A 16,184-nucleotide genomic window follows, 5' to 3' on the forward strand; every position below is an offset into this window, starting at 1 on the left:
GCACGATTAATCGCATGCTATTCTCACGCGCATTTCGTCAGTAAAGCCGGTTCCCTGATTACCGCTAAATCGCCATCACCTGCTTTTAAACGGAGCGCCTTTTAATAGACAGAGCCGTAGTTCACAGACAAGCCACGCAATATCGCGTTCATTATCGCAGGCGATTCATCTGCGATATGAACGCGATATTGCGTGGCTTTTCAGTGATCTACGGCTCTGTCTATTAAATGCCGCTTCATTTGAAAGCAGGTGATGGCGATTTAGCGGTAATCAGGGAACCGGCTTTACTGACGAAATGCGCGTGAGAATAGCATGCGATTAATCGTGCAGCCCTAATTGGAACCACTAAGATTTTTAATGTTTTTAAAAGAAGTTTTGTCTGCTCACCAAGGCTACATTTATTTAATAAAAAATACAGTAAAAACAGTAATATTGTGAAATATTATTACAATTTAAAATAACTGTTTTCTATTTGAATATATTTCACAAAGTAATTTATTCCTGTGATGGCAAAGCTGAATTTTCAGCATCGTTACTCCAGTCTTCAGTGTCACATGATCCTTCAGAAATCATTCTAATATGCTGATCTGCTGCTCAAGAAACATTTAATGTGTACAATTGTACAAAATATTTTTTTTCAGGATTATTTGATGAATAGAAAGTTCAAAAGAACAGTGTTTATCTGAAATCTAATCTTTTGTAACATTATAAATGTCTTCACTGCCACTTTTGATTGATTTAATGCATCCTTGCTGAATAAAAGTATTCATTTCTTTAATTTCTTTTCAAAAAAATAAAAAATTAAATTTCTTACTGACCCCAAACTTTTGAACGGTAGTGTATAATGCTACAGAAGCTTTGTATTTCAGATAAATGCTGTTCTTTTGAACTTTCTATTCATCAAGGAATCCTGAAAAAAAAAAGTACACAACTGTTTTCAACATTGAAAATAATCATAAATGTTTATTGAGCAGCAAATCAGCATATTAGAATGATTTCTGAAGGATCATGTGACACTGAAGACTGGAGTAATGATGCTGAAAATTCAGCTTTGATCACAGGAATAAATTACTTTGTCAAATATATTGAAATAGTACACAGTTATTTTAAATTGTAATAATATTTTACTGTATTTTTAATTAAATAAATGTAGCCTTGGGGAGCAGACGAAACTTCTTTTAAAAACATAAAAAATCTTAGTGGTTCCAAACTTTTGGACTGTACTGTATGCATTTCCATACCTTTACGCACCTGCTCGTGCAGACATCACACGTCATCAGCGCGGTCTGTAAGGCTATGCAGAGTTGTAGACAGACAGTCACTGAGCACCACAAACAAACAGCAGCCACCTTTTACAGCTCCTCCAGAACCAAAACAACAAGTTTATGCTGTGTTCACACTATGTTGTAACCGTAATTATGAGATGGCAACCTGTAACGTTCTACCCAGGGCTGTTCACGTCCTCAGACTCAGATTTATGTGTATAGCAACACTATCAACGTCGAAATTAATATGCAGCAGACAGGTGGTACAAGTAAGAGCTCTCCAAGTTGTTTACTTTCATTGTTATTGTAATGTTATGTGCTTTGGTCATTTAAAGCTTTGCAGGCTCTGCTGTGCGCATTCATGTGTTTTGGAGAAGGCGTGGCTTTCGAAATGCTCTGAACATAGTGTGGGATCTCATGCTTTCAAAGCTAGCTTGCTATTGCTAGCCTCTCCGAAATTGCCTACCCTACCTTTAAGATTTAAAAGTAGGCCATATTATGCACTGCAAAAATCATATTCTTAAATGCATTTTTGTTTCATTTTCCAGTTAAAATATCTGAAAACAGGATAAGTTTACTTGAGAAACATCACTAAGATGACAAAAAAGTTTTGATTTGTATAAGAATTCAATCTGAGCAGTTGCGCTATGTATTTAAGTGAAAACAACATACTGTATACAAAAACTCTTTTCAAAAATAGGCTCAAGTCAGATTCAAAAATATATAATAAAGTATTAAAAGCCTCTTTAATAAAAGTCTTATGGAAATTTTGCTTGGAATTCATGGTCATAAAAAAAGAGTCAACAATTCCCTGGAATGATAAATCCCATTGAAACTCCATAAAGTGAGTATTAAAACACTAAAATCTGTTTTACTCATGGCTGAATCCTGCTCATGTGAGCCAGCATCTGCTCTAAGTCAAAATGTTTAATTACCTTTGTGGTGTAGATGTCAATTATGAAGCTACAGTCAACAGCCACATCTTGAATTAATGAGTTGACAGGTCATCGCAATTGGCCTTTGTTTGCCTCCTCTTGCTCTCCAAACCACATCTGTTCATGGGGGATTGTTCATAAATTGGGATTTGATTGAAAACATGAGCTCTTAAAGCTTGGATGGGGAGGAGGGCCTGCCGGAAGGCTTTGTGTCATTCGCGTCTCCCGCGTCTCCCTCTGTGAATCTGTGATTCAGATTCATGGAGCATGTTGGGACTGTTGGTGATAATCAGAGAGGGGGAGTAAATGAAGGCCTAGAGGCATAATAGGGGAATCTCACAAAGACACGCCCACGCCTAACATTTCCTCCAAAAATTAAAAAGAAAATTACATTTGGTATGAAGAAAATTAACAGGACCAGTAAAGGTTTTTTTTTTATTTTTTTTATATTATATTATTTTTATGACAATTCAGCACATTTTGCCATAAAAAAATAGTTTTAATTTAGATTTTTTTTTTTAAATCACTTGCTAGATTCTATTACTGTAATTTCCATATTCTTTACTGTATTGCAGTAGAAAAATTACAATAATACAACTGTTGTATTTAAATCAGCATAGAATGTCCCCACAAGGATAGTAATACCAGGATGTTTTTTTTGGTCACCATGAGGAAAACAGCTTATAATTCACACTAAATTATGTTTTTTGAACATGTAAAAATGCCTGAGGTTTTCTGTGAGGGTATCATATATGATATCTGTAAGCACAATCCATCTATCCATAGTTGTTTTAAACACTTCTACTGTCTTAGAAACTGCTCTACAGCGCCCACGATGAACCACTGACTAAATGTCCACCTTGTTTATGAACGACCAGCTAACCAAAATAACCACCAACCCCTGCAGGTGTGTCAGTACAGAGACGGAGTGTGAAGTGCTTAGGGAGTGTGTGCTTTTTATCCTCATTGCTTGGAACATGCTGAGGCTTTTGTTCACTCGTGTCCACCTCTGGTGGACAAAGGGAGGTGCCTGGTGAATGGGGGAGGGGTGATATGATGGGGGCGGCACGCGCTACGACAAATCAAGATGGCAGGTGCCGAATCTAAATGAGCTTCCTCATTAGCATCACAAAACACAGCGGTACTGATCTAGAGTCGCTGCAACAACCAATAGGAGAGCTGAATCGGATCATATTCATCTCTGTCTGTGTTGCAGATCAGAATCAGGCTATTTCATAAATGTTTTATTGCCACAGTCAGAATAGGGAGAAATTATATCAGAAACAGCCATGTTTTAATTGCAAATATAACTGTTGTTGCAAACCTGTGTGACTTTCTCTTCTGTGGAACATAAAAAAAAACATAAAAGATAAAATTGTGTCCATACAATAAAAGTCAGTGGGGTCCAATATTGTTTGGACCACAATGTTTAAAATATCTTCTTTTGATTCCTGAAGATGAAAGAAAGTCATACGGATTAGGAACAACATGATGGTGAGTAAATGAAGATTTGGTTTAATTTTCCCAATAACATATTTTTACAGATAGACTTTTTAACTTGCCATCAGAAAATAAAAAAATATTATATTAGAGTACACTATATTCCCCACAAGAATGGGGAAAGACTTGGCCCAAAATCAAAAACTCACCCTCTAATACACTGTTTGATGTCTAAAAGTCCTGTCTCATGCTGAGTCTTTAGTTTAATGGATTTCCATGTTCAAAAGTTTTATGTTCGGCTTCTATAAGTAGTCTATGAGTAAGTGATCACTCTCATTTCTCATGAAAATGTTGCCACAGTGGTTAAAAACCGGTTTATTCCATTACACTTTATTAACAACACTGTAAAATAACGTTGTAAATGAAACAAAAATGATTGGAGTACTGTATGTTAATACTACTTAACACAAGTGTTGTCAAAAGTACCGACTTTTATTCCAAGTCGGTACTGAAATGTTAAAAATGTGACGCTTTGACTGCTGTTGAGTGAATTCGTAACCACCTCTGATTGGTCGTTGTGTTCATGCGCTCAACATATATGTCTGTGACTGGCTACAATGATCAACGTATGGGAGCGTTTGAAAGCACATGGAAGTGTTTGAATTTGAAAGTGTTTTGAAAGTGGGAGATTTGAAAGCAGGCGTCTATCAGCGGACGGGTCCGCAGATAGACACCTGCTTTCAAACGCTCCTGTGTGTATCTATGTAAGTGCTCAGAGCATCATTGATCTCTATTTACAACATGTTTTTGAAGCATTGATCATTGTAGCCAATCACAGACATATCTGTTGAACTCGTGAACACAATGGCCAATCAGAGATGATTATGAATAGGCTCAACAGCGCTAAAAGCATCACATTTTTTTAAATTTCAGTACCGAAGTCGGTACTTTTGACAACACTACTTAACACTATTTCAGTCTTTCTACTTCAAAATATTCATGTTTAATGTGTTTCTTGCCATTTCTTTTACTAGAAACAATTTTCACTTGATTTCTCTAAAAATTTCTAAGTGAAAATTGTTTCAAAGTACACCATTTTTTCCCCCCAGAGCCTTACAATGTCTGCAGATAAATCTTGTATAATCAGAATTGTGTTGTCAATGCAAGAGGTGAGCACTCTGTAAAGTCTCCTTCAGCACATCCCAAAGACTTAAGGTCTGAATTTAAGGTCTAGACTCAGAGGTGCCAATTCATGTGCCAATTCCCAAACATACTTTCACAATTTGAGCCTGATGAATCTTTGCTTTGTCATACATCTTCCTGCATGGTTGTTTAAAAAATAAAAATCTACACGCTCCATCTATTAGGGTTAAAAAACTGTTCCCAAACATATAACATGCTAGAAACATAATAATCACTGCAATAATGATCTAGTCACAGACTCTTAAGTATTTGCCTATTTAAATCCAAACAACGACTTTTTTTGGGCCGGGCAGTGTAAATTTGACATAATAATCTGAGATGAATGAATTAACAGTAAACTAATCCACCATAGGTGGCACACCACACGTGCAGCTCCACATTTTCTCCTAGTGCATCTTAGGTTTCTGTGATGCAGCTTTGGGTTTTTGTTATCCTCTCAATCACCCCTTTATCTTTCTTTCTTTTTTTGTTTTGTGTGTGTTTCTTTTGTAGGTACTATATTAAAGGGCGCCAACATGTCCACATATCTCTTTTAAGTATTATTTATTCATGTGTTACCCCATGTGGAAAATGAGGCTACATGTAATTGCTGCAGAACAATTTCTTCAGAGAGCTTTGACCTGTATTTTCCATTAGCATATGACACTGATCTATAATAGCCAGAGGAAAACTGACAGCATCAACTACAGCATCAATACTTGAAAAACACTACAGTTAACATCAGAGCACTGGGTAAACACTGCCAGCTAACCTAAATAAATCTGAATCAAATCAACAATTTTTAATCTGAATCAACTTAAATACAGAGATTACACAAGAAGAACAGTAATTTAAATTTAAAATAATTATTTGCATTTTTTTAAAGTGATGCAATCATGGTGCATTTAAAAAGATGCATATGCTCTTATCTATTTTTTTTAATCCAAAACTTTTTGAGAGCCACCTACTACAGCAACTGAGCACCATATTTCATAATCATAAACAAAGCTTATGAAACACCCACATAGACGGATAACTAAACAGCAAAACGCTGATATTCCCAAGATGCTCCCATGCAACCAGAAGAGCATTAATGCATGAAATCTCATACGACCATATGGCATGCATAAATCAACTTCTGAGGTCTTTTTTATTAATAAACCTGTGCGCATGATTTAAATGGTATCATTTTACTCTGTTTCAACCAGGCATTTAAAAGTGCAACCTACTAAAGTGTTGATGTTGAATAGATGAAGAGTCACATGCTGACGCATAATAAGATCATAGAACACACACATATACACACGCACACATTCATGTACTTACGGGCTCCTGCGCTGAGCTTCACATAAACACTCAATATCCACAATATCAGCGGCACCTCCAGTCCGACAATCCGTCGCATTCTCACTTTTTTTCCGATGTAAACAAAGAGAACCGCGGCGTTTTGTCCTTCCTTCACTCGCACCCTCCCTGCGCGGAAGGGAAGCCTTAGGACTGGCGCTGTTTCTGCGAGATATACGTGCGCAATACAGCCAGCTTTCTGTTTATCCCAGCAAGAAAAGGTCTCGGAAATCGCATTGTTTGTCAAAGCATGTCTTGGAGGAATATCGTTCCACTGAATGCTCGCATTGTTACACCAGAGGAGGGTTTCCGGGACGGTCGCTGTCCAGGTGCTGAAGTTAATGAGGTCTCGCTTTCCCCCCTCTGCAGGTGAAAGTGGTACAGTCCACCTGCGCAGTAAGGCTCAATGAGCCGCTGAAAGATATGAAGAGAGGGGTGGACGGTTCTTAAAGGGCTAGTGCAAGCAAAAATGAAAATCTGTCAGCATTTATGATACTACTTACCGTCATGTGGTTCCAAACATGAATGTTTTATTCTTGAACGGGTTTTAGAAAAAAGAAAACAAACGCACTACCGGCTGAGGTGCCAGTAAAAAGAGATGAATTCAAATGTGTATAAAAAAGGGATATATGACCGCACACTCAACTTGCGAATAATTTATTAGCCAACGTTTCGGCAGAAGCCTTTATCAAGGTATACTTTTATTATTATTCTTGAACGGAACACAAAACAAGAGGTTTTGAAGAGTGTTCATGCTGTGAATGGTGTCATAAATATAGTGCACATGACTTGTGCACTCCACTCAAATGTGAGAGCTATTGGAGGGACGGTCTGTTCCTCACAAATGCCATCAGGTGGATTTAGAATTAAAAGACTTGCCTTTTGGAGCCCTTGGTAAGATATATTTACGTTTTATTAATTTAGCAATACTAATTGTGTCACCATATGCTTTCAATGTACAAACCTGATTCCAAAAATGTTGGATCAATGTACAAATTATGAATAAAAAAGGAATGCAATAATTTACAAATCTCACAAACATATATTTTATTCACAATAGAATATAGATAACATATCAAATGTTGAAAGTGAGACATTCTGAAATGTCATGCCAAATATCGGCTCATTTTGGATTTCATGAGAGCTACACATTCCAAAAAAGTTGGGACAGGTAGCAATAAGAGGCAGGAAAAGTTAAATGTACATATAAGGAACAGCTGGAGGACTAATTTGCAACTTATTAGGTCAATTGGCAACATGATTGGGTATAAAAAGAGCCTCTCAGAGTGGCAGTGTCTCTCAGAAGTCAAGATGGGCAGAGGATCACCAATTCCCCCAATGCTGCGGTGAAAAATAGTGGAGCAATATCAAAAAGGAATTTCTCAGAGAAAAATTGCAAAGAGTTTGAAGTTATCATCATCTACAGTACATAATATCATCCAAAGATTTAGAGAATCTGGAACAATCTCTGTGCGTAAGGGTCAAGGCCGGAAAACCATACTGGATGCCCGTGATCTTCGGGCCCTTAGACGGCACTGCATCACATACAGGAATGCTACTGTAATGGAAATCACAACATGGGCTCAGGAATACTTCCAGAAAACAGTGTCGGTGAACACAATCCACCATGCCATTCGCCGTTGCCGGCTAAAACTCTATAGGTCAAAAAAGAAGCCATATCTAAACATGATCCAGAAGCGCAGGCGTTTTCTCTGGGCCAAGCCTCATTTAAAACTGACTGTGGCAAAGTGGAAAACTGTTCAAAGACAAATCAAAATTTGTAGTTCTTTTTGGGAAAGTGGGACAGCATGTCATCCAGGCTAAAGAGGACAAGAACAACCCAAGTTGTTATCAGCGCTCAGTTCAGAAGCCTGCATCTCTGATGGTATGGGGTTGCATGAGTGCGTGTGGCATGGGCAGCTTACACATCTGGAAAGGCACCATCAATGCTGAAAGGTATATCCAAGTTCTAGAACAACATATGCTCCCATCCAGACGTCGTCTCTTTCATGGAAGACCTTACATTTTCCATCATGACAATGCCAGACCACATACTGCATCAATTACAACATCATGGCTGTGTAGAAGAAGGATCCGGGTACTGAAATGGCCAGACTGCAGTCCAGATCTTTCACCCATAGAAAACATTTGGCACATCATAAAGAGGAAGATGCAACAAAGAAGACCTAAGACAGTTGAACAACTAGAAGCCTGTATTAGACAAGAATGGGACAACATTCCTATTCCTAAACTTGAGCAACTTGTCTCCTCAGTCCCCAGATGTTTGCAGACTGTTATAAAAAGAAGAGGGGATGCCACACAGTGGTAAACATGTCCTTGTCCCAACTTTTTTGAGATGTGTTGATGCCATGAAATGTAAAATCTTAAAACTTATTTTCCCCTTAAAATTATACATTTTCTCAGTTTAAACATTTGATATGTCATCTATGTTGTATTCTGAATAAAATATTGAAATTTTAAACTTCCACATAACTGCATTCTGTTTTTATTCACAATTTGTACAGTGTCCCAACTTTTTTGGAATCGGGTTTGTATTTAAAAGTGCAGTTTGGATGTTCTGCATAACTCCTGTTGTGGTGAAAATGTTGATTGGTTTCAATCGCTGTCAGAAACTGTCAATCTGCCATACAATTTGTTAATTTTTTTAAAAAGTCATAATTTAATCACCCTCATGTTGTTTCAAACCCGAAAGACTTTCATTCATCTTCGAAACACAAATTAACATATTTTGAATGATATCTCAGAGATTTCTGTCCCTCCAGTGATGGTCCACGCAACTACCAATTTGGCGATTCAAAAGGATAAACCATATTCATATGAACTGAACAGATTATTCCAAATTTTCTGAAGAGACTCGATCGTTTTATATGATGAACAGGCTTTTCTTCGCATATAAACATTGATCAGCCAACATAAACAGAAGCTCAATCGTACATGCTTGACGTACAAGAACAAACCTAATTTGTTTCTTGCAGAAGCTCAAACATGTTGCGTGACACGAGAATGAACTTCCTTGTTTCTTGCGAATCAAGCAAACGTGCTTGAGCTTCCGTTTACCACAACTGAACAACTGATGTGTGAGTTGATGAATGTTTATATGTGAATAAAAGCATAAATTTAATCTGTTCATCATATAAAATGATCGTGTCTCTTCAGAATATTTGAACTAAAACGCTCAATGCATATGGATTAGTTTTACAATCTCTTTATGAACTTTTCAAAGTGTCAAACGTGGACTTTCAATGGAAGGACTATATATATATATATATATATATATATATATATATATATATATATATATATATATATATATATATATATATATATATATATAGCCTTTATCTGACCGAGTTCTGCTGTGCTCTAAATCACTCACAAATCTTACGATAATTCGATAATCTCCATTCCGTTTCACACATTATAAGTTGTTTTCATGCCTTTTGCACAACATTGCACCATTTCATGCTTTTCATCTTCAGAAAGATCTTTCTTCCTCCCCATATTGCATGAGAACTGTGACTTGCTTAATAATGTGGAACAACCTCTAAGTAGGGTTTCCATTGACCTGGCAAATTATTTTGTCTGAGACTGATACCAGTTATCTAAAAAGAGATGGATAAATAAACAAACAAACATTTTCTTAGAAAAACTAAAATCTGAATGTTTATTGTACTGAAATCTTACTGATATGTCACTTGCATAATAATTTTGGAACGCATTGTATATATGAAGAGTTCAGATGCAAAAGCCTCTAAGTGCCATCTGAAATTTTCTAATCTTCTAAAATTTGCATTTTTATCAAGCTTGCATGTTTATGTTCAGTTAATTCACTTTAATGGCAATGAAAATGACCTATTAACTGACATTAAAGTGAAATTACTGAACCTAAACATACAAGCTTGATAAAAATGCTCATTTTAGAAGAAAATTTCAGATGGCACTTAGAGGCTTTTGCATCATATATATATATATATGAATATATATTGCAATACATATATATGAATAAACCCTTTAAAGGTGCTAAAGAGGATCTTTTCGTCGACCGAGAAACCAAAGACTGTTAGTGAGTTTTTGAAATGAGCACATGCGTAAGAACACGTAAGCACGTGCATGCGTAAGCACGTCTCTCACAAGGAACGTAATGGCAGTGACTGACAAACCAGAGGTCCAATCGTTTACGCGATGATCGCGTAAACGATTGGCTGATGTTTATAAGGCCCTACCTCGTGCACAGATGATGAATATTAATATTATTCATTTCAGTGCACCTAATAAATAGTCTTTTATCAGTTAGTAAAGACAGTTTCAAGTAATATTGCAAAAATGTATAAAACAAAACATTCTCTTTAGCACCTTTAAGAAAAGGCATTCATCAAATGAAATAAAAATAAATAAAAAAGAGAAATGCTTTATTAGAATACATCATTTTTTAAAATCATTTTTATAAAGTGAACTAAAAAATAACAGCTTCAATATAAATGGGAAATCTGCATGATTTCATTGAAGAATAATTATACCCTGGGGCAATTAGCGGAGGCCTTTGGTAATCAAGAACAAAACTGTTTCCAAGTAGCTAATGATGAAACAAATGGTGTCTACTAGTGTGACGTGCTACAGTTCAGCCTTTCCCTTAAAATGTCTTCAGAAAGCAGCTGCTTCCAAAACAAGAGAATTTGATTAAACACCTGCAATATGAGTCAAAAGGGCTTGATATGACACCAATCTAAAGACCTGATGTAAAAAGCTGATTGTTTTATGTTTTGTTCTCTGTCATGCATGCTTTAATCAACAGAAATAAAAGAGTAACCACTAAGGGGCGACAAAACACCATCTAGTAAAAACATGCAGCAAGCAAGCTCTATATTTTTGCATCACTGTCTGAGGTGGATACAAATCATGCCCATTGCTTTTTAATGTAAAAACAATGTTTTGCTATTAAACAAAACAAAAGGGCTGCACAGATTCAATAAAATATAATCATAACACAACAACAGACATAAAAGCCTTCTGGAGTCGAGCTAAAAAGTTTTCCACATTCCACTCTGTTATTTGAGCTGTAAATGCATGGAAAACAATTGAGGCTAATCTAATTTACAGTAATATACAGTGAAGGCATGTGCGTTTAAGATGTTTGACCACATCTTAAGTGGAATGCAAAACAGGAAAGCTATAGGTGATCCATGTTTGGCATGCAAGCTGCTTGTCTGAGTGTGTATTTGTGGGGTGCAGTGTCTGCCTCGTCCTGTAGTATGCTAAAGCCAGTGAATTCTAAGTCTATTCTGCCTGGATAACCCCATTCAGCCCTGCAGTGTATGTCAGCATTTCACAGCCACAGCCGAAGACACTTCCACCTCTCATGCAATGACCTCTCCTTAGAAAACGTAAATTGAGTGATCTACTGACCCCAAAACAGATAGACGTTTGTGTCTGGGGTTAATCAGATGATGTCGTACAGCTTATCTGCAAAACTATAAAACAATTCAAACTCTGTTTAATGTAAAACAAATGGTTATATCTGTTAACATCTGTTTTTGCTTAATTGTCTTATTTTTTTAAAGGATTAGTTCACTTTCACTTGAAAATTACCCCAAGCTTTACTCACTCTCAAGCCATCCTTTGGCAGAGTATCGGAGGCAAGAGCTGTAAAGGCTCCGCCCTCTTCTGGAAAGTGGGGCGGGGAGCAGCATCTCATTTGCATTTGCATATACTTATATTACATCTTTTAAAAATAGCCATAATAGGTCCCCTTTAATAATGAAGGATTCAAAAAGGGGGTTTTGAGTGTACAGTTCTTAAAAAGAACCTTTTTTTGGTGTAAGAACATTTTAATAGTCTAAAGAACCTGTTTCCACTGTAAAGAACCTTTAGTTAAAGGGATAGTTCACCCAAAAATGAAAATTTGATGTTTATCTGCTTACCCCCAGGGCATCCAAGATGTAGATGACTTTTTTTCTTCAGTCGAACGCAAATTATGATTTTGAACTGCAACCGCTGCCGTCTGTCAGTCAAATAATAGCAGTAGATGGGAACTTCAACTATAACAGTAAATAAAACTTCCATAGACAAATCCAAATTAAACCCTGCGGCTCGTGACGAAACATTAATGTCCTAAGACACGAAACGATCGGTTTGTGCGAGAAACCGAACAGTATTTATATCAATTTTTACCTCTAATACACCACTATGTCCAACTTCGTTCAGCTTCCGGCTAGTGAGGTCTGATCGCGCTCTGACAACAGAAGTGATGTCTTGCGCTCATTGAAGTATATGGGCGAGACATCACTTCTGTCCTCACAACGCGTTTTTTGACCTCACTAACAGGAAGCTGAACGAAGTTGGACATAGTGGTGTATTAGAGGTAAAAATTATATAAATAATGTTCGGTTTCTCGCACAAACCGATCGTTTCGTGTCTTAGGACATTAATGTGTCGTCACGAGCCGCAGGGTTTAATTTTGATTTATCTAAGCAAGTTTTATTCACTCTTATAGATGAAGTTCCCATCTACTGCTATTATTTGACTGACAGACGGCAGCGGTTGCAGTTAAAAATCATAATTTGCGTTCGACTGAAGAAAAAAAGTCACCTACATCTTGGATGCCCTGGGGGTAAGCAGATAAACATCAAATTTTCATTTTTGGGTGAACTATCCCTTTAAGTTAAAGGTTCTCGGAACCATAAATGCCAATAAAGAAACTTTATTTTTAAGAATGCATTGTTTTGAACAACAGAGAAGGACGAGGCTTCACCCTCAACAACAATGTACTCAGAATGAATAGCCTTCATGAAAATAAATACAAATCACTATTGAAAACATATAAAAAACAAACCGAGAGCATTTATCTCATCATATGTGTTCAGGTTAGACGTATGAGAAAACCATCTGCTCCTGGCATGTGAAAGCATAAAACACAGCTGTCACTGACAGATATTCAATCATTGTGCAAATCAGGGTCATAAGGATACAGCCAAAATATATTGATACAGATTGTCATTTTTCAAATGTATATGGCATATTTTTATAATCATCATGTAAATACAGTGCATAATCACATATGACGAAACATTTACAAATCAAAGCATACTTTGGTATTATAATGCTAAACATCCAAAAAAAAAAAAAAAAAGAAAAAAAAAAAAACACTATATGGGACTAAAAAAATGTAGATTTAGGTCTTGTAATTTTTAGACCTTTTATTCAACTGTAACTTGAGCTTTAAAATATCCACCCTCTGCTTGGCAACAGATTTACACAAACACAGTGCTAAACAAAAAGGACTACGTGTGACGGATGTGGTCTTTCTCCTCCACTCTGCGATGTGATTTGCCCTAACACTACAATGGCTCAGTCTCTGGTCGAAGAATAAATGCACAAACGCAAATGCTGGTTTGGTGTATTTTTCCTCTTTACTGCAGGCTGAAAAATGAAATAAATCACCCTTTAGTGGATGTATTGCTGCAGGCTGAAAAATGACCCACAGCGTGCAGTACACATTGCAACTGCTGTGTTGCGTCATAACAACATTAACAAAAATTTGCATCGCAACACACGATCACACTTTACATATTACAATAGTAATGATAAACAAAAACATACAAAAGACATACCTGAAAAATGAAATAAATCACCCTTTAGTGGATGTATTGCTGCAGGCTGAAAAATGACCTAAATAAAATGTAAAATAACATTAACCTTGGCCTTACTATTGTTGACAAAAGGCCAATTAACTTATAAAATATATGTTAATAGTCAAATTAAATGATCAAAATATTACCCTAACTAAATCATAAACATAAAATGCTTAAAAACTCAACTTATTTTGCATTATAATCAAATATATTTAACTAAATTGAGACGGAGCATAAGCTTACCCACCCACAGCGTGCAGTACACATTGCAACTGCTGTGTTGCGTCATCTCCCGTCTTATTGAACATTTTTGCCTGCAGTTCTCAAACAACCCACATGAGGGCGCCAGTAAAACATGAAATTAACGCTGCTGAATTTATAAGAATTCACAATAAAACTAAATAGAATTCTAACTCTGTTACACTCACCCCCACTGAATTCTGCTGAATTAAAGCAGCGGTTAGTACTCCAAAACAAAACACCCATCAGTACATCTGCATACACAGTACACACATAGAGATACCTACAGGTAAGCCAAACACAAAAGTTATCTCAAAAGATGAAGTAGAAAGAGAGGAGCGCCAATCTCTCAGACCAACTTCTGGCAGTAAGATGCCCATATACATCTCACAAAACTCTATACCAGGGTGTATAGTAAACAAATAAATTTTACACAGAACAAGGTATGTCATACAAAAAAAAATTAAATAAAAAAATAAATTACAAAATAAAAACATTGTTTCTTGTGTATTCTTATGCATAAATCTGACTTATTTGTTTACAACAAATTGAACAAAACATTCAAACAAACAAAAAAAAAAAAGAAAAAGAAAAAAAAAAAGATTCAAACAGTTTGAATTCTGTGATTCTGCACTGACACAACATTTTGTCCAGACATAGTGCACAACAGTCTATTCACAGGCTTAATGTAACGTCCAAAACGAGACCTGCGCACCATAAAGGTCCCAGTGTCAGAAACTGGTACATCATCAGCATCAACTTTAGAAAGATCAGCTGAAGGATTTGGAATCACAGAATGTTCAAGACTCACAGATTCGACTCTAGAATTCAAACTCCCAGCAACACTTGAACTATCAGACAGTTCATTCTGTGGCTCCACAGACACATTGCTCAAAGACACAACTGATCCCGGCTGTGAACATTTATCAGGCAACCCCGAAACCCAGTCAGAGGTTCTAGCACAACTGTCAGTTGTCGCACACGAGACATTGGCATAAAGAGATAACCCATCATCAGGTCTAAAAGACACTGAATCCTCATGAGTCTCTGCCAACCCACCATCACCGACACTTGGCCTACATTTCGAAACATCAACACCCATACTAGCCATAGACTCTGAACCATTGGTTTTGTCACATGAATCATTCACAGCTGAAGATGAAACTGTGTCAGATACTGTACACTCTGCATTGTCCAGTGGCAAAAAGTTCACAGGTAGCAAAAGGTTGCGATGCACAACCTTTTCCTTACCAGTGCTCGTATCCCTTATCTTGAAAATGTGTGTGTCGACATTTCTATCCACCACAACAAAGACAGTGGACATCCACCTATCAGCTAGCTTCCGCTTGCCTCTTCCAGCCTTGTTTGCTAGAAGAACACGATCACCAACATCAATGTCCTGACCTTTTACTCTCCTATTGTAGAGCACTGCATGCCTGGACTGTTCCTTTGAAGCATGCGCCTGAGCTATTGACAAGGCTTCCTCCAAATCTTTCAAAAGAGAAGCCACATACTTGTCATAGCAAGTCACAGTGTTATCCTCCAGAACAGAGCAAAAAATTATGTCTACCGGAAGGCGAGGAACTCGACCGAACATGAGATAAAACGGAGCATAGCCCGTCGTCTCATGAACGGTACAATTGTACAAGAAAGTCAATGATTGCAGTTGTCTTGGCCAATTACGCTTTGCATCTGGAGCCAATGCGCGGATCATGTTCCCCAGGGTCCTATTAAATCGCTCCACACTACCATTCCCCATAGGATGGTAGGGAGTTGTATGCGATTTTTGTACTCCAGACACCCGAAGAAGCTCAGTAATCAGCTGGCCCTCGAAGCTAGCCCCTTGATCACTGTGTACACGTTCAGGAAACCCAAACACACAAAAGTATTTGTCCCACAAGACACGTGCCACCTGTTTAGCAGACTGATCTTTGCATTGAAACGCTTGTGCCAACCTGGTAAAGTGATCAGTGATCACTAAGACATCGATTGACTTGTTATTGTGATCCTCAGCAGACCAAAAATCAATGCATACCAACTGCAGTGGTCTGCTGGTCACAATATTTTCTAGGGGTGCTCGACCCTCAGGCTCAGCAGTTTTACTGACAACACACCTCTGACAGTGTCGT

The 16,184-nt window shown here is 37.2% G+C and overlaps 1 protein-coding gene across 1 annotated transcript in view; it reads right to left on the reverse strand.

Annotated features, from left to right (window-relative positions):
• Nucleotides 1–6,227, reverse strand: part of cntnap2b (contactin associated protein 2b) — a 45,566-nt gene extending 39,339 nt beyond the window's left edge. Inside the window, exon 1 of the mRNA XM_067362154.1 lies at nucleotides 6,149–6,227. Within this exon, the coding sequence (XP_067218255.1) occupies nucleotides 6,149–6,227 (79 nt within the window). The remainder of the gene's footprint in view (nucleotides 1–6,148) is intronic.
• Nucleotides 6,228–16,184: the final 9,957 nt, after the last annotated feature.

Source organism: Chanodichthys erythropterus, chromosome 16, assembly GCF_024489055.1.
Source record: "Chanodichthys erythropterus isolate Z2021 chromosome 16, ASM2448905v1, whole genome shotgun sequence".
Classification (NCBI taxonomy): domain Eukaryota; kingdom Metazoa; phylum Chordata; class Actinopteri; order Cypriniformes; family Xenocyprididae; genus Chanodichthys; species Chanodichthys erythropterus.